General features: G+C 36.0%; 1 protein-coding gene across 8 annotated transcripts in view; it reads left to right on the forward strand.

The window, feature by feature from the left end:
* LOC145686795 (putative phosphorylase b kinase regulatory subunit beta) overlaps positions 1-19069 on the forward strand; it is a 161712-nt gene that overhangs the window by 127118 nt on the left and 15525 nt on the right. For all 8 annotated transcript variants that reach the window (XM_081760455.1, XM_081760465.1, XM_081760512.1 and 5 more), the window contains 6 exons: positions 1561-1791; positions 4668-4855; positions 5698-5813; positions 12231-12376; positions 15030-15162; positions 18487-18629. In XM_081760455.1, the coding sequence (XP_081616581.1) occupies positions 1561-1791; positions 4668-4855; positions 5698-5813; positions 12231-12376; positions 15030-15162; positions 18487-18629 (957 nt within the window). The remainder of the gene's footprint in view (positions 1-1560; positions 1792-4667; positions 4856-5697; positions 5814-12230; positions 12377-15029; positions 15163-18486; positions 18630-19069) is intronic.

The raw sequence follows: 19069 nt of genomic DNA on the forward strand, positions 1-19069 counted from the left end.
TCTAAAAGGAAGGTGGGTCTTAATTTGTTTTAAACATGACTGTACATACAGTTCAAAGACATGAGCGAATAGCTATGAAAAAAGAAAGATTTAAAAAAAAGAAAGAAATTACTTTCGGTTTTCATATACACAGAAAAACTATAAATATTTTGGATTGTTTTCATAGAATATAATAATTTAATGTGCGGTTAATGCTGTTTATTATCTTTTACATAGAAAAAGTGAAGGTTCTTTGCATCAAGGTAAAAAGAGAAATTCACTCGTACTCACAAGGAACGGACATGAACGTGTCATCCGGACATCCAACTCAAACCTAGTCCATTCGATAAACTTAACAAAGATATGTTCATGCACAAAAAATTAGGTGCCATGGACAACGAAGTAAGTCCCTGGGGCCCATTAACAATGTTAGTAATAAAAAATGTCGTAGACTTGCAGTGAAATAGCTATTGCATCAACACTGTTCATTGGAAAGTCATGATTTATAGTTCATTCTCTTCAGTATGAAACAAGCTTTCCAGACGTGTTATGTATTGGGGTCCATAACATACTTGTACAGGGAAAATTGGGAGAGTGTTGGAAAAATTCCCTCCCATCAATTTTTTACCTCTTTGGAGTGGCCCCGAATAAAAGCACACAATATAAATGTATCTCAAAAAATACTATAAGGGATAAGAAATGTGTGTACCAAGTTTTGTATTGATAGACAGAATAGGTATAAGGGGATAGCGTGTATAGGTATACAAGCTTTTCTCTCATATCTATTCTGTCTATGAATACAAAACTTGGTACACACATGTCTTATCCCCTATAGTATTTTTCGAGATAGATTTGGATTATGTGCTTTTATCCGAGGCCACTCCAGAGTAAAAAGTTGATGGGAGGGAAATCTGGAGGGAATTTTCCCGGCATTCCCCCAATTTACCCTGTTCAAGTACGTTATGGACCCCAATACATAACACCTCTGAAAAGCTTGTTTCATACCGAAAAGAATGAACTACAAACCATGACTTTCCAATGAACAGTGTTGATGCAATAGCTGTTTGACTGCGAGTCTATGATTTTCTTTATACTAACAGGGTTAATGGGCCCCGGGACTTACTTCGTTGTCCATGCCACGTAATTTTTTGTACATGAACATATCTTTGTTATGTTTATCGAATGGACTAGGTTTGATTCGTATGTCCGGATGAATTGTTCATGTCGGTTCCTTGTCAGTTTTTCAGGTGGAGGTATTTCGAGGTTTTTCAGGTAAATACCGATATGGTGCCTTTCAGTAGCTGTTCATTTGTGAAGTAGAAATTTACAGTTTAAGGCTTAGTAAGCATTTATTTATTTAGATTTAAAATTAGAATACACTTTGGCAGTAGTACAGTTATGTTGAAAATGTATAGATTGTATTAAACGGACAGTTAAATTATAAATCATATGGAAAAGAGGAATCCATGAATGATTTTCACTGAGTTTCATTGCTGGTTTAGTACACGTTGTCAGAACACAGACGTGGACATTCAGACACTCAGTATAGTCAGTGTACTCATATTTTTCTCCAATATCTAGGGAACAGCTACGGATCTTGTTGTCCAGATAGTATTGATTGCCGAATCTATGAGGCTTCAAGCAATGATGGCTACGTACGGAATTCAGACTCAAACCCCTCATGAAGTGGAACCCGTACAAATTTGGTCGTCAAATGAGCTAGTAAAAGTGTATGGTTATCTAGGAGTGAATAAAAAACTCAATCTTAAAGGACGACCTGGTCGACCGATCGGAGCTCTTGGAACAAGCAAGGTATTATCTTATAATCTACTTATTTCTGTAGTATCGATAAATCATATAGTAGCTAGAATGTGTTCCTATTTGAAATTTAGAATTGATTGAATATAAAACTATTCTAAGTTAGTAAGTGAAATAATGATTATGCCACTACTACTAACATCAAAATAATGCAAACACCTGAATAAAATGCACTGATTAATACGTCATTGGGTCACCTTTAGTTTGTTGTATAGCTTGTCTTTGATGCAAAATTAAGATCTTTTCAAAGGATTAGTGGACTAGTCTTCATGAAGTGTAGCACTTAGTTGTGCCAGCAATGATGGAAGTCGGGGGGATTGAGCAGGTCAGATGAAACGTTAAATTAAATTTCATCTGTTTTTCGAGCCACGCCTGAACGGATCTGGCTGGCTATATATTACGTTGTCATTTTGAAGACAGCAACATTGTTAGGGTTATTCCAGGACACCTAAAATGTCTACTAATCAATAGTAGTAATTCGTTCTTTGAGAGTAAAGAAGGATAACGTCATGTCATGATATTACGGTCTATGCTGACAGAGACCCTGGCATGTATAATGGTAAGAAGTAGATAGTCTGGAGTGAGTCCCACCTTCTGTCCTTCATCATGTCTCAAATGGAGAGCATGTCAGACCCAGCAACACATAAAAATAGACCATTTCCATTACTTCCAAGCTCGAGAATATAGGTCACAAGGAGACAAGATTATTTTATTTATTTATCCAGGTTGCAACTGACGAACATGTTTTCAGTTTCACCCTTCTAGATGTTCATAATATTATTGTGAATAATGATAGTTGTCTCTTTTGATATACTGGATCAGTACGGTACTGTTCTGAAGTAAGCAGTATAAAGCCTTCATGTATGGCTTAACCTCAACGTGGAATAACATACAAGAGGAACAAGTAGTAAGCATTCAATACATTCCTCTAAGCTTATGTAGGAAACGGAAAAAATTATTACATACAGTTGATTTATTCATAATATTTAAAAGAGCCTTACACGTCTGTCAGGATACAATTTGCTTCACTGGCTCTGTGCACCTCTTATAAGTCTAACAATTCATAGACACATAGAGTCTAGAGTCACATATGTATCTTTAGACATCTACAGATCGTTCCGTGTATCGTTATTTGGAAAGGCAATCGTTTAGAACAAATTTTTCATCATTTTTGTTTAAATTAGGTTGGTTTCGTAATAGATCATATAACCTAAAGGAACAAAACAAATAGTGACATTTAAGGTTTTGGATAGACGGAGGTTTGGGAACTAAAACTTATCTAACAATGCATAATTTAATGGCTTACACAGAAATAAAACTAAATTTTATAATTACTGTACTCTTGTGGCTCCCAGTGAGGTTAAAACTCACATAAATACTGTTTCTGCTTTACAGCGTGAAACTATTAGAATAAATTTCGTCGATATTACATTATTTTAGATGCAGCATTAGTAGTACATTGTAAAAAGCAATTCATTCTTCGGTTCTTTTGCATAATAGCGTTTTCCATTGAACACATTATCGGTTTCGCAGTATTATACAAAATTAACAAATAAATATCTAAAATTTCAGTCTGAATGCTAAATAAATTCAAATTATTTCCAGTTAAGCCTAAAAAGCATATTATTTTACGATATTAATACACAATTTGACCTTGATACAGTATAACACTTATGGCCCTTACTGATATAAATATTCTTTGCTTTCAAACTGTAGAGAAAGAAAGCAGAAAAAGATTTACAAACTTAATATGCCTTTTAGCATATGTGCAGTATATTTAAGAGAGACCGTGGCATGATTTTAATGAAATAAAACTGCAACATAAGAGCATTTTTCGTAACGGATCGTTACAAGTATGCGCCTTTTTGAGGCTTCGATATACGTAAATCCGGTCTGTTGAAAACAAGAAGCAAAACGAAAATGACTTACCGGCAGTGGCACTGACTTCTGGGGTGCTCCAGTGCTCGAATACTCCCAGAATTTTTGTGGGGTGCTCAGCACCCAGAAAAAAAAAGAATTCTAATCTTTCGTCGTATTTCTTAAAAATAGGACCCGATATTTTATAGAGTGATCATAAAGTTTGATCAAAGATTTTACCAGAGGTTAAAAAAAAAAAAAATCGAGTCGTAAAAAATAATGAAAAAAATCGGTAACTAAGACCATTTGCTGTTAATTTTTTAAAGACCGTATTAAAGAAATTACATTTTCAGCTATGCCATTATATTGAAGTGTCTTGAATAGGATTGATAGCACAGATAGCATCAAAACTCGATTCTCTTATTTTTACGCTTCATGTAAGTTAGTTTTCCAACTTTTTAAAAATAAACATTTGATATAATATTTTCCAAAACTTTAATAATTGTTAAATGTAATCTGAAATCAAATTGAGAATTGTTTAGCGCAAATTTTTTTCAAAATAATTGATGATTTGTTTATGCATTTCTTATTCAGTGATTTTTTGACAATCCTGGTTGAGGGAATTGGTGGCTTGGGGATCAAGTTACTGCCTTTCATTAGTTGGATGGTTTATTTGGAATTTATCGTCCCGGTCAGTAAAGAGACTATGTGAGAAATACACCAATACCTTCCACCGGGAATCAATCTCGGGTCTCCCGCATCGACGGTGCCCACGTATGTTAACCATACAACTACGAGGAAGTTGTATTAACCTTTGTGTAAATGCCTGTAATCACTGATGTTTTAAGGCTTCCAGGGAAAATATCTTACTCCATATTATTTACTAGTGGGATACTGAGTTCATTTCAAATATATTTCACACTAAATTTTGATGGGTTTAGTAGTCTTCTTTAAAGAAAACATTGCCTGAATACCCACTTTTTCTTTTTCTTTTTTCTTTCTTTTTTTTTCAGATTTATCGTGTTTGTGGAATGACGGTTTTGTGTTACCCTCTCATCTTCGAAGTTTCTGAATTTTATTTGTACCGAGATATGTCGTTGTTGATATCTGATATCAAAACAGAACTTCGGTTTGTCGGAAGATATTGGAGATTGTCGGGAAGACCTACAGTGTGTTTACTTATAAGAGAGGAGCATATGAGGTGAGATTTTACAATTTGTTATGATAAAATAATGTGACACAATTTGACTTTTGTGATAGTTTGTTTGAAACATATGACTTCTTTTGCATTGTATAGTTCTTGTAAAACTGTTACTCCACCTTGAAGCACTATTGTTAGAATTATGCCATTAACATACTTTTCAATCAAACAACCGATATCTTCGTTTTGAAGGCTTTTTCTATACTATGCATTCTATAGCAACTTATATATGCGTACAAATATGATTATGTGCTTTTAGATTTATATTTTTTATAATTCCAACAGGTTTCGAGGATTTATTTATAGCTAATGTAAATTATTTCTTCAAAGAAGTAAATAAGTAATAAAAGGAACGCTAACCTCAATCTTCTGTTTTATAAAATTTGTGACAGACGTTTCAAGGGTTTACTGCCTCCCTCATCAGTGCCTTTTTAAATAACAATGCTACTACATTTGTTACAGTGTATATAATCTTCTGACTGGTAGAAAGCTGGATCTCTAAGTGTAAGGTCGATTTTTCTCTTTCTGTGCGATGTAGATAAAACAAGTAACTCTTAAATCATTGGAACACTAAAATAATCACTTAGGTACATAACATTAAAACCGAAAAGAAACATTCATTCACGATAGCACGTGAAGCCAAAGCTTATATAATCATACAGATGAAATTCTGTGTAACGGGCAGGAAGTAGTATGGGCCTTTAAAACGTCTGTCATATTTATTTATTTATTTATTTATTTTAAAGGCAACTTAAGGTTATTGTTACTTTAATTATACGATATGCTTCCTATGGTATTACTTAGCAAGTAAATAAATAGCTTAAATTTGATTCTTCTTTCAGAGATCCTCAATTCAAAGAGATGTTAGATCTTCTGGCAATGCTGAAGAAAGGATATTGTGATGGTATGAAAGTAAGAATAGGACGTCTTCAGAATCTCATATCATCTTCATGTATAGGTAAGCGTGTCTATAGTAACACGATTTCAGAACTTAAACAACCTTTCGTGTACCGATCGATAACTGCCACGTGAAGACGAGGTTTATTTAAAACTGTAGTGCATGAAAGGAACCGAAAATTAGCGACAACTGACTTGCCACTGATGTAGAATACTTACAATGATGATATGATGAACTAAATCTGAAGTCATTTTAATTTTAAATATCTGAATATCAACTGTTTTTGTTGTTGTAGTAATTTCTTCTTCATCTTCATCTTCTTCTTCTTCTTCTTATTCTTATTATTATTATTATTATTATTATTATTAATAATAATAATAATATTAATATTATTATTATTATTACGACGAGGACGATGACTACGAACCTTTAATGTTACCTATTTAATGTAGAGAGTTGGTTTCCTTGTAAGAATTGTGTTCTGAACATTAATTTTTTTTTTTTTTGCATGATTTTATTTTATTTTAGTTAGTGAGTCATTACCATTCAGATTTTTATGAAATTTGGTACATAGATGCCCTCTATATAGACTAAGAAAAATACCAAATTTCAACTTTATATATCAAACGGTATTAAAGATAGAGCTATGTAAAGTTTGAAAAAAAAATCACCAAAATAGCATGTTCAATGAATTTTGAAATTGGAATTGCATCTCTCCTAATTGAGCTAGATTGAGGTGTCATTTTACAGCATTTTTCATGCCCTTTCCTGTGATATACAACACCCTATAGGCTAATAGAGAATTTGTTTTTTCAAAATCAAAATCAAAATTTTACTTCAAATTGTTTTAAAAAGTATATATTTTAAAATTTTGAAATTAATTCCATGAATAGATAGTATTCTTGTAAAGCACTTGGCAAAATATGAATTTGGGATGATAATGGGGTTATTGTTAAAAAAAAAGTGCAAACTAACACTGGAGTTTTCATTAATACCCTGTACCTGGCTGAAATATACAAGTATGCAATGTTTTTTGTTTTACTTGTGGGAATAAATATGAAGAGTAGAGTAATGGGTCTGAAACACATCATATAGACTTCTAATCTGCTGGCAGTACTTAATAGCTCATACTCTAAAAATTTGAACTTAAAGCTAAGTTAAAGTGCTAAGTTAATAAAATAATATTAATATAAGTTCCACAATTAAAAATATTACTGTAAATAAACATGGTTTGTAAATAATACATCTAGCACTGGTACAACAGCAGGCTTGGCTGGTTTAAACTGCTGTTTAAACCAGTTTTTTTTTTTTTTTAACAATAGGCGTAAAAAAAAGAAAAAAGAAAAATGACACAAATCGTGTGAATTTCATAGTGACGTTTTCACATATCTCGAATCATCTGTGTTAGTTGAATCTAATTTTCGCCTTGTAATTAACGGTCCTGATGAGCCCACAAAATTTCTTCCAGCTGGAAACGGAGTAGTGTTTCAGATGCCACTTTAAGCAATATGTTCAATCCTTCATAACCTCGCTGTTACATAAGGACGTTAAGCCTAAACAAGCTAAACGAACTAAAACAGCTTTAACGAGTAGGCCCGGGCCTACCTAAAAATTTTGAAGAATATAAACGTCTAAATATAATAAATATACGTTTACTGCAAAAGAACAAATCCTACATATTTATATTTTTAAAAAATAAAATTAAAAAATGGCCTAGTCAAAATCATGAAGCCGCCCGTGCTAACGAAACAAATTCTATCTATCTATTCTATCTATCTGCTTGCCTGAATGTCTGTTTTATAGTTAATATTTTGAACTTTGCGTAAATATATTGATAAAATAAAGTAGGCTTCATTTATGTTTTTCAATTGGACTTTTTAATTTTCTTGAGTGATATCTCATACTAAATGTTTAATTTTAAAATTCCAGCATTCAGTGTTTGTATAAACGCCATTTTAACGCATTAGTTATCAGGAACATACGTAGGAATTTATTTAGGGGATCCATAGCAGCTTTTCAGGAAGGGTTCAAATTCAATATAAGGGCAAATTGTATTAAAATTTTCAATGGTTTTCAGGGTTGGGAAAAGAAAGTGTCAAAATCCCCACATAAAGTTCAATTAGAAGACATATCAGGCTATGTCACTGCTGTCTAGTCAGAAAATTGGTGGCTCGGGTATGTTTTACAGAAAGATGAAGAACTAGATGAAGTAAAAATAACTTCTTTATTACCTGAGCCAACTCCATCATTCTCATATCCAAGAAATGCTGATGTTCTGTGGATGTTAGTAGTGGACGTTCTGATAAAAGTGAATCCTGTAACTCCCACTTGGAAGAAGTTATGTTCTCCTTGAAAGTGATGTATGCCTAACAAATGTTGCTTTTTCAAACTTCAAATGATAAACATATTCTACTACTTATTGAGAAGTTTTACTATGGACTCATCTATACTCTTTCTTCAAGTAAGTGTTCATTTTTATGTTCACAGAAGTGTAAAACTAAGCAATCTTCTATTATTATCCTCTTAGCAATCTTGTATTATTATCCTACGTACAGAATATTCTTGAAAAATTAAGTGTTAGTTTTGAATTTTTTAAATAATGAATCCATTATCATTCCAAATTTATGTTTTGTCAAATGCTTTATAAGAATACTATCTATTCATGGAATTAATTTCAAAATTTTAAAATATGTACTTTTAAAAAAAAAATTGAAGTAAAATTTTGATTTTGAAAAAAACAAATTCTCTATTAGCCTATATAGTGGTGTATATCACAGGAAAGGGCATGAAAAATGCTGTAAAATGACACCTCAATCAGCTCTCTAGCTCAATTAGGAGAGCTGCAATCCCAATTTCAAAACTCATTGAACATGCTATTTTGGTAATTTTTTCAAACTTTACATAGCTCTATCTTCAATACCGTTTGATATATAAAGTTGAAATTTGGTATTTTTCTCAGTTTATATAAAGGGCATCTATATACCAAATTTCATTAAAATTTGAGATGGTGAGGTTAAGTCACTATGTTGAATTGATATGGAATGACCCTAATATCAGTTTTGTTTAATTGTATGACTTTCTTTTCTTGTCATCTCCCCTTTTTTATTTATGATATGCCATATTTTATCCCAGTATGTAATCATTTCTAAGTTTATTGTATTTAAATTTTATGGTTTAACTGCGTGTGCAACTTACGTGTTGCATATGCAATTTGTCTTTGCCAGATGTATTTTGTAACATAGTTATATGAGTTTGGTTGCATGTACTCAATGTGTCTTGCGTATACCGTGTACCTGTTATGGCTATGTATCCTATTTGCTGCCTAAGAAATAAATAAATAAGTAATAAATAATAATAATATTTTTTGAGTTGTATATTTTTATAGTGTGTATTTCTCTCTTAATATGCAAAACTTTAAATTACTTTGGACACTCAAATGACACTGGATTCTTACATTTTCTTAAGCTTTGAACTAATATATGATCTCCAAACTTCTAAGCCTCAAGAATGACTAACACATAACATTATCTACAATGCACTATTATACCAAATAATTATTTGCTTGTTCAAGGAAAAGTAGCATGATGACTCAGTGGCAGAACTCTCACTGGTACCAGAAAAGACTGCAGGTTCTGTTACAGGATATTTTAGCTTTCGGTGAACAATATCATGTGTGTAAATTTTCTTTTCCGTTAGTTTTCTTCCAGTTTCTAATTATTCCTTGAAGTCTTTCAGCGTTATTCATTTATCTGTATTGTCCGTTTGTTTTAACTTATAGGGCAAATCGGATGTTGAATTAAAAGAAGAATTTCTGTAAGTTAAATACCGGAGTGGTCGTCGTAGATTAACTAAGATATATACTGATCACCAGTTGAATTACAGACACATATCTAATAACGTGTAGCACCACTTTTCGCTCTGATAACGGCGGCTGCTCGCCGCGGCATGGGCTTCACAAAGCGCCTGAAGTTTTGTTGTGGCATCCAATCTCATCTCAGTCCATATCTGTTGCAAAGTCTCCCACAGAGCCCGCAGGTAGTCGGAAGAGGGTCCACAACCCGAAGGCATCGTTCCATGGTGTCCCAGATGTGTTTGATAGGATTGAGGTCCGGTGACCGTGATAACCATGGAAGTGTCGCCAGATCAGAGGCTCATCAAACCAGTCTGCTGCCCTAGAGTGGTGGGCCGGTGCATTGTCCTGCTGAAAGATGAGGTCACCATCCGGATGGTGCAGCTCAAGTGACAGGACATAGTCATTCAGAAAATCGCGGTAGCGTTCACCTGTGAGGGACCATGTCACATGTATAACGTGACCCATTTTAGTTCACGCTCCAGATGAGAATATCACAACCACCGGCCTGCACAGTTCCCTGCTGGCACGATGGATCCATTGCCTCGTGCGGTTAGTGACGTATGTATGTAATGTATGTACCAATGTGAAACGTGACTCATCTGTCCAGGCAACCTTTTCCCACATTTCCACGGTCCATTGGCGCTGTTTCTTTGCCCATGCTAGACCTTGTTTCTGGTGTGCGGTTAGAAGGGGTACTCGCGTGGGCCAATGACTTCTGTACCCCATGGTGACTAGGTGGTTATGGATTGTGTGGCTGCTAACACGGGGTTGTTGTCCTACATTGAACCTCTCCACGGTTTGACCCACTGTAGTCCGTCTATCGGCTGTTACGATGCCGGCCAGTCGGCGCCTACCCTTGTCGTCGACACGCCTCTGACCACGGCAGTTTACCTGTGCGGGTGCGGTTTTACCGGATGCAAAGTACTCATGATAAACTCTTGACACAGTTGCCTTTGAAAATTCGAGTGCCACAGCCACTTCCGAAATCGAGTCTCTCAGTCATCTGGCCTCTACGATTTGACCACGGTCAAATGCACTCAGATTCTTCGTCTTGCCCATCACATACTGCATTGACACTGATATCGAGAGAGGAAGTAAACAGCAGAGTACACGCGTGATGCGTTTCATTCACATGCACTGGCGGAGCCTCTGCCGGGCGGTTTTTGCAACTGTCCTGCTGTCTTAATGATGATGTCTTAATGATGTCTGATGATGTCTTAATGATGTCTGATGATGCCTTAATGATGTCTGATGATGTCTTAATGATATTAATAATGATCCTAGTATTGATTTTTTTTTAAATACAATTAATAGCCACTAGATATTAGAAGAGTAGCCAGCGATATGGTACATAAATAGTAGCAATAGTATATTTGTTGATACACATTATCTTATCAGACCAATTTGGAGTTTTTGGACAATTTAGGATTAGGCTTAGGAATTTGATTTTTGGGCTGTCGGCATCTAAGCCCGTTTAGTCCGTCAGGTACATGAGGGATGACGTCCCTCGGCGAACAGACTATCCGATGAAAATGAAGGAACAAAGAATTGGGGAAAGAAGGAAACGGCCTGAGACCATTATGTTAGGTACCATCCCGGCATTTGCCTGGTATGAATGAGGAAAACCCAGGAAAAATCCCACCCAAGATGGCTGGCCTGAAAAAGCTGTTACACATTTTCGACCGAGTGTCTCCACTGGGAATCAAACCCGGGACCTTGGACAATTTTTCAAGGGTCATTCATATGGTTTTAGTGTCATTCATATTCAATACTACAATTCACATCACTATGTTAATTATGAATCTTCCCTGTCTCTCTCTAACCCTGTTCCTGTGAAGAATGAAATTAATTGTATAATATTGTTAGCGTTTAGCAGTGAAGAAGACATTCAGAGATTAAACATATACCAATATATTGATCTCATTTAGCTGAAGAAAATGATATAACTAACTACAAATCCTCATGAATAGTTTTCAAGAAGGCCGAAAAATCTTTAAAACCTAAAAATTGATGTACTGCAGTACTTCCACGAGATTTTTTATAGAGGTAGTTGGTGAGTACTTCAAATTAAATGCCCATAGCCAGAGTCTCTCTATAGAAGTTGTTGCGTGAGTAACTTAGGGTTCTGAAACATGGATATTTAGATAGGGCACATATTAGTTCCTAAGTGAAGTCTTGACCCGACTGCGGTAGGCCCCATAGTTTTTAAAAGTTCATTTTTTCATGTTTTTGACAGCCTATAACTTCGAAAGAAAGCATTTGTGCAGCCAGGTTGGTCTATACTTTTTGTCTTATCTTGGTGTCAGGAATCACCTCCCAAACGTTGTCGGTGTTGTTTCGAAACACCCAGTATATTTGTTAATATATCTATATTTGTTATTGTTTGCTTCCTTTTAACTACAACACACACACTCCTAACAGTAATGTACGTACATAATCCCAACAATGACGCATCTACAACGTGTAAGAGCGATGAGTATTTAGAAACCTTCTAAATTAAAATTTCACTAAATTTGTATTGAATTTAATAATTGCATTGAATTCAACGCACATAAGGTTGATATTTTTCTAGTAATGATATTCAGATTGCATATATAGAATGAAACGTGTATTATTTTTTTTAGAGCACTTGGACTTCATGAACTTAGTGGATACTTCAAACGTCGAGTTTAACCAGTTCAAACAATTGGAACATGAGTACATTGGATACCAATCACTGACTGATGTGCCTAAAGCCATAGCATACAATGAGCCATTCAGGAATCTAGCGGTAAGTGTAGATTTTTAGTTTCCTCGATTAATATGAAATTTAGTATTTTTTCCTCAGTATAAGCATATCAGAGTCTGACTAGGAGTTTTGAAAAGTAGAATGCTAGTGATCTCCATATACAGTAGGAAGTATCACACCTGTTCCTAGCGTATAAATCTTGTCTGCAAGTGGATCTGTGACTAATTTTCTGTTAAACACGTTTCTTGCTATGGCAATATATTCTCTTATTAAAATACTACTTCGAATTTAAAATCCTTCTGTAGTGTGAATGTAAGTAACGTTATTTACTTCTTTGTTTATTTATAATTAGGGCATAATCAAGAATTTTGTCGTAATCTCCATTTTAATATTTCTGACTTCATTTCAATTACAGATTTATTATTTATGAGAATGTACTTCTCACAAAATAAACTTGTAGGCATTTAATTGCTGATTTCTGGAATAGTTGACAATAATGTAGTTAAGGGGAAAGCAAAGGTGAATTGATATTGCCGGGGAGGTTTGAGCGCACTAGAATAGCGGTCCCAAGACTTGTCTGTTACGGTGTGGCTCCGTGTATTGTAGTCGCTAACGCTCTCGCCTTTGTTGCGAGCGGTCCCGGGTTCGATAGGGACAGTCGATCGGAATAGTGTAAAAGTTTTTTCAGGTCAGCCATTGAGATGAAGCATTCCAAGGTTTTCCTCATTCACACGAGACAAATGCCGGGATGGATGTAACACAATGGTCCCAGGCCGCTTCTTTCCTTCGCTATTCCTTTCTTCCTCCATTCGGTGTTTGTCTACCACAAAGCCCACTTATAAATACCTAAGTCAGACCAGAAAAAATAATGCAGTGAGAATCATTAATATTGATTGATTAATCATTTCTAGTTTGGAACATATTTCTGCTTAGTTAAGAACATAACTTATGATACAAGTAATAATGCTCTGTGTCATTGGTAACATGTTACCACAGTTCATCACAATAATTGCATATGTTTATTTTGGAAAACTTGGTTCATTTTAAAGTTTTAACATTTGGCGGATTCACGATAATGAAATCTTTATTGCACTATAACGCCATTATTTCTAGTCATTAGCCTTTACAAGTTTAGAAAAAGTCAAACCTAGAAAGGTCTTCTAAATTAGTTTGCGCGCGCGCGCACACACACACGCACACACACATATAAATAAATAAATAAATAAAAAAGAAGCATTCGTTTTAGGGAAAGGTTTAAGAGTTCGTAATTTCTTATGTGTTATATTTCAGATAATATTTGGTCTAGAAATTAATTCGTGCGGGTGGACAAGAGATGGCGCAACGAACGGAGCGTCCCACAGTTCCGTGTATCCACACATGTGTTGCAAACCCCTGTCATCGCGTATCGTTCGTAGTATAGGGCAGTGGATTAAAGCGTCAACAACACCAGTTTGTAGTTAAGTGAACATGGCGCAATTTGTGCCTGATAAAGTGTTTTTGCGGGGTGTCCTGCTGCATTACTTTAACATGCAGAAAAGTGCGACTGAAAGTCGTCGTATTTTGGTGGAAGTGTATGGTGACCATGCTCTAGCTGAGCGAACGTGTCAGAAGTGGTTTGCACGGTTTAGAAGTGGTGATTTCGGCTTGGCAGACCAAGAGCGAGCTGGACAGCTAAAAACATTTCAAGACGAAGAATTGACAGCATTGCTCGAGCAGGATTCATGTCAAACGCAGGAACAACTTGCAGCAGCATTAGGCGTTGATCAAACAACAGTCTCCAAACGCTTGAAAGCCATGGGAATGATTCAAAAGATGTCACATTGGGTTCCACATGAATTGAAAGACAGAGACGTTGAAAGACGAAAAACCATTTGCGAATTGCTGCTTCAACGACAGAGCAGAAAGGGGTTTCTGCATCGAATTATTACGGGTGATGAGAAGTGGATCCATTATGAGAACCCTAAACGAAAAAAAGGCCTGGGTGAAACCAGGTGAACCAGGTCCATCACAACCAAAACGAGATATTCACTGTGCAAAGGTTATGCTGTGCATATGGTGGGATATGAAAGGTGTGGTGTACTATGAGCTGCTGCAACCGGGTGAAACTATGAATGGAGAACGTTATCGACGACAATTAATGCGTTTGAAGCAAGCTCTGGCCAGAACACGACCAGAATGGGAGAACAGACATGATAAACTTATTGTTCAACATGATAACGCTCGCCCACATGTCGCAAAACCGGTCAAAACCTATTTAGAAAATGTCGGATGGGAAGTTTTACCCCACCCGCCGTATTCACCAGACGTTGCTCCTTCGGACTACTACTTGTTCGATTGCATGAACAACGATTTGATTGGACAGCGGTTTACTTCTTCAGAAGATATCGAAACATGGGTCTCTGATTGGATCGCTTCCAAGGATGAGGACTTCTTTCGCCACGGAATCCGTACATTGCCTGACAGATGGGCGAAAGTGGTGGCTAGCGATGGACAATATTTTTCTTAAGGTATTTATGTATTTTGTGTTTGTACTACAGCTTCAATGTGTGCGTACCAACCGCACGAATTAATTCCTAGACCAAATATGTAGGTTAGTTATTAAAAAAAAAGTGTAGGTTAGTTTAAAAAAGTGCTCGAGCTTACGTAATAAACTAATAGTGGCCTTATTCATGTGATAACCCATTTGTTTTTACAGAATTTTGAATCTAAGCCTACTTGGGATGTAATCGAAGCGATAAGAAACACAGAAGCTCTTTATGCCAGAAGTCAGCTCATTGGAATACTATTGAAAAGAGAAGGACCCAACTTTCAACTTTGTGGATCCACAGGTTAGAAAGTCTGCTCATAATATTGAACAAAAATTGAACTGTCAATCTCTCTTTCCATACCTAACTTTTGGGTATTAATTTGCACTACACGTAATATAAACCTACTCTATGTTCTGAAGCTTAGATTGACAATAATCCAAAAATCGCTCATGTACAAGATTCCTACCAAATTCAATATACTTTCAGCGGCCATACATATTTTTCCCTCCGAAAGAGTTATCCGATCCGCATTGTGCAAAATTAAGTTATGTATAAATGATTGTTCTTGTTAGTATTCTGTTGTTATGCTGCTTTTATTGCCTATTACTATTCTTACATGTTTCAGTATAAAATGGCCGATATGCTGTATCTAGAATTATACAAATAAATAAAATCAATAGTAAACTCACACAAGTTACTTTACAAATACTCATAAGATTTTTTGCTGTGGAATATTGTAGTGCACGATATAACAACAGAGGCATTATACAAAAACAATTAAAACAGATATGAAGTGTTCGAAATGAGAGTAGAGTAAGAAAACTATCTGAGTAGAACGATAAGTAGTAAATGTTGGGAAAATAAGAAAAAGAAGAATAATATCGGAGAAACTAAAAAGATTTTTTATTTCTGGGCTTTCGGCATCTGGTTATTTGGCCCATCACGTATAAGAGATGACGTCCCTCGGCGAGCACACTATCCGGGAAAGGGAAGGAAGGAAGCGGTCTGGGACCTACAAGTTAAGTACTACACCGGCATTTGCCTGGTGTGAATGAGGACCTGAAAAAGATTTTACAGCTTTTCGACCGAGTGCCCCCACCGGGAAACGAAAAACTAAAAAGAGGAAGAGAAACTGTGTATGATATTACAGGTTTTCCAGTGCTCCTATATTTCCTATTTTTCCTATATATTTGCGTCTCTTCCTATAAACTCTTATATTTCCTACATTTTGAAGAAACTCATATTTTTGTGGAATTGCTACTTCCACTTGTGCAAATAACATAAGGAAATAAGGTGTGGGTGGTTGGAGAGCTTTTTGTTGTGTAGTCAACAGTAGGTGGTTGAATGGAGACTCCTCTCTGTTTCATCCTTTTCTTCTTATTTTCTAAAGATAATTTCATCAAACAATATATAGTTAGCGCAAAAAGTATTAATACACCTACAAATCATACACAAACAAAAACTAGTTTCGTCATATGCACTAAAAAGTTCTATGGAGTAGTGATTTTAAAGCTTTATAAATAATTTATTTAGGTGTATCAATACTTTTTGCACTAACTGTAGGCAAATAATTGTAGAATATGTTACACATAGCCAAATCTTACCTTAAAAGCGCCAGCTGCAGAATGTTTATAGATCCTTTTTACACTTTCGTTATGGTCGTTGCTTAGTATGGTGAGCTACGTACGAAAACGCCAAGAAATTCGTATAAAATTTTGCAATGAGATAATTACACATTTAGTTATATTTAGAGTAGAATGTATGTTCATATAACAACTGGTGTAATTTCCATGTGATTTTTTTTATGTATTTATTTCTACCTATTGGATAATTAAAATATTCCTTTTCCACAGCTTCACGAAACCTCCTATATTTTTTCGTCGTGATTTCCTATATTTTTTTCATTAGCATTGGAAAGCCTAATATTAAAGAAAACTTGCGTTCTGAAGGACATTATTATAGGTAAAAAGATGTAGTAAAGGAAATTAAAAATTTAAAGAGTCGAGTGGACTTTCAAAAATAGCAGAACATTACCATTTTGATAGCTGATGAATAAATAAAGCCCCACGACCTACCACGTAGGTAAAATATCGGTATGTGACATACTTTAATATCTTACTTTTTGTAATCCATTGACGTATAAAATTTATATCGTCATAATCTTACATAGATGGTTATCAAAACAATAGAAACACGTAAAAAAGTAAAAAATGAAATGAAATCTTTGAGTTTTACGTCCCACGGTTATGCCGGTTAGGCTAAAGGAGACGGTGATGATGAGTAATGAATGAAATGGTGGAATGAAGAAAGTGGGAGGAAACGGGAGAACCCCGAGAAAACCCACGTACACGGTGTTTGTCCACCACAAAGTTCACTTGGCGGGGGCTGGGATCGAACCCGAGACCCCAAGCACCAGAGGTGAACGCTCTACCACTGAGCCACCGCGGCTCCCACGTAAAAAAGTGTAACTTACCAGATTAATATGGCGTTGGACCACCTTTCGCTCTCAGAACAGCTGTGATACAATATGCATTTAAGTCGTGTAAATCATGAACAGTAGAAAATGGAATATCACACCACCGCGTGCAGTGCTGCATCATTTAGTTCTGTCAGAGAGAATAGTGGCGGAAATCTGGGCCGGATTCGTGTCTCCAAAACGGACTATAGATGTGAAACTATGTTCAGGTCCTGCGATTGGCCATGCCAGGGGAAGTGTTTAACTTCATCCTGATCTTCCTCAAACCACGCCACAACAGCTTCATCTGTCGGAACGGGCACATTATCATCCTGGAATATGACATCATTGCCTCATCTAGACTAGGATCGACATGGTTCCCTAAAATGGCGACATAATCACGGGCAGTTACGCGACAGCTAAGCGTAAGCACAGGACCCAGTGAAAACCAGAGTATTGTGGCCTACAGCATCACAGAACCGCCGCCACGTTTCACGGATGGACGGAGACATTGCGGATCATGCGCTTTTTGGGGTGTCCGCCAAACATAAACACTGCCCGTAGTTTCAAATAAGGTTAAGATGACTCATCCTACCATATCACACGTTTCCAGTCTCCTTATTAACTGTTTCTCCTGTGCGACTTCACCCCATATGCTGTCATGTAACTCGCAGCGGACTGTGATTGTCGATACAGGCTGTGAGAAGTCCTGTTCGAGTTCCTTTTATACTTACACCGCAGTGACATGACTTTTCTGAATGACAATCCGCTTCAATGCTCGGTGGGACCTGTCATTGTGAGTTTTCTTTCGATCACTATTCCTCTTCACCGATGTAGTGTTGTGAGTTTTGTAGACCGTCATACACTTGACACTTTCGTTATGCTCACACCACATAATCGAGCGTCAACAGTTTGTCGTCTTCGAAAGTCAGAGAGGTCTCCCATTTTATAATGTCACTGTCTGCTCAGGTCACTACACATTGCCGTTCTACTGCTCCTAACGTAGTACGAAGTAACCTTAGCACACCACTACCAACGGCCCGACGCTGCGGTCGCCGCCTGATAGTTGCCAATACAGGTAGTTGACTTATTTCCAACTTTAGTGGTTTTATTATTTTGATAATCTATATTTAAGCTGGTGTCACTTTATTTTAATTTTAACTTTACAGTTCAAGAGCTTCTAGTAGGGCTGTATCACCATGCAGGACTTCTTCGGTTTTGGGCAGCTGTGAGATATTGTAGTAGTCTTCTTCATCACACAGTGGATAGTATAAGTCCATTTATAACCACTGTACTAGTAAACGGAAAACAGGTAAGTTATCAAACACACGTCACGGCCATTTAGAAGAAATTTGTTTATATAGTTATAGGCGCGATTGGCGGAAAGTGTAGTCTCATAGAGAAAAAAAGCTTCGTAATTCAGTAACTCGAGAACAGATCTTCATGCAGGGCATGTATTTATTTATTGTTTTATTATTTTTTTACGATGACTAACTACAATATAATAGCTCTTGGGGAAAGTAATTATATATACAAACAGAGTGGACCATTTATCTCAATTCTTTTAAAGTGGTAAAAATGCTAAAATTTTGTGATATGCAAATATCGAAGGAGGACATTGTTTGACATTCTGCGGCACTACCAGATTAACAGTGTTGCCAACCCAACATAAGATTATATTTTTTCAATTGGCACTATGTCAGGTTATTGCATTTAGTGTTGGAAACTAAGAACACTATAATATTATAAACA

This window comes from Thermobia domestica, chromosome 1 (genome assembly GCF_964235325.1).
Source record: "Thermobia domestica chromosome 1, izTheDome1.hap1.1, whole genome shotgun sequence".
NCBI classification, from domain to species: Eukaryota; Metazoa; Arthropoda; class Insecta; order Zygentoma; family Lepismatidae; genus Thermobia; species Thermobia domestica.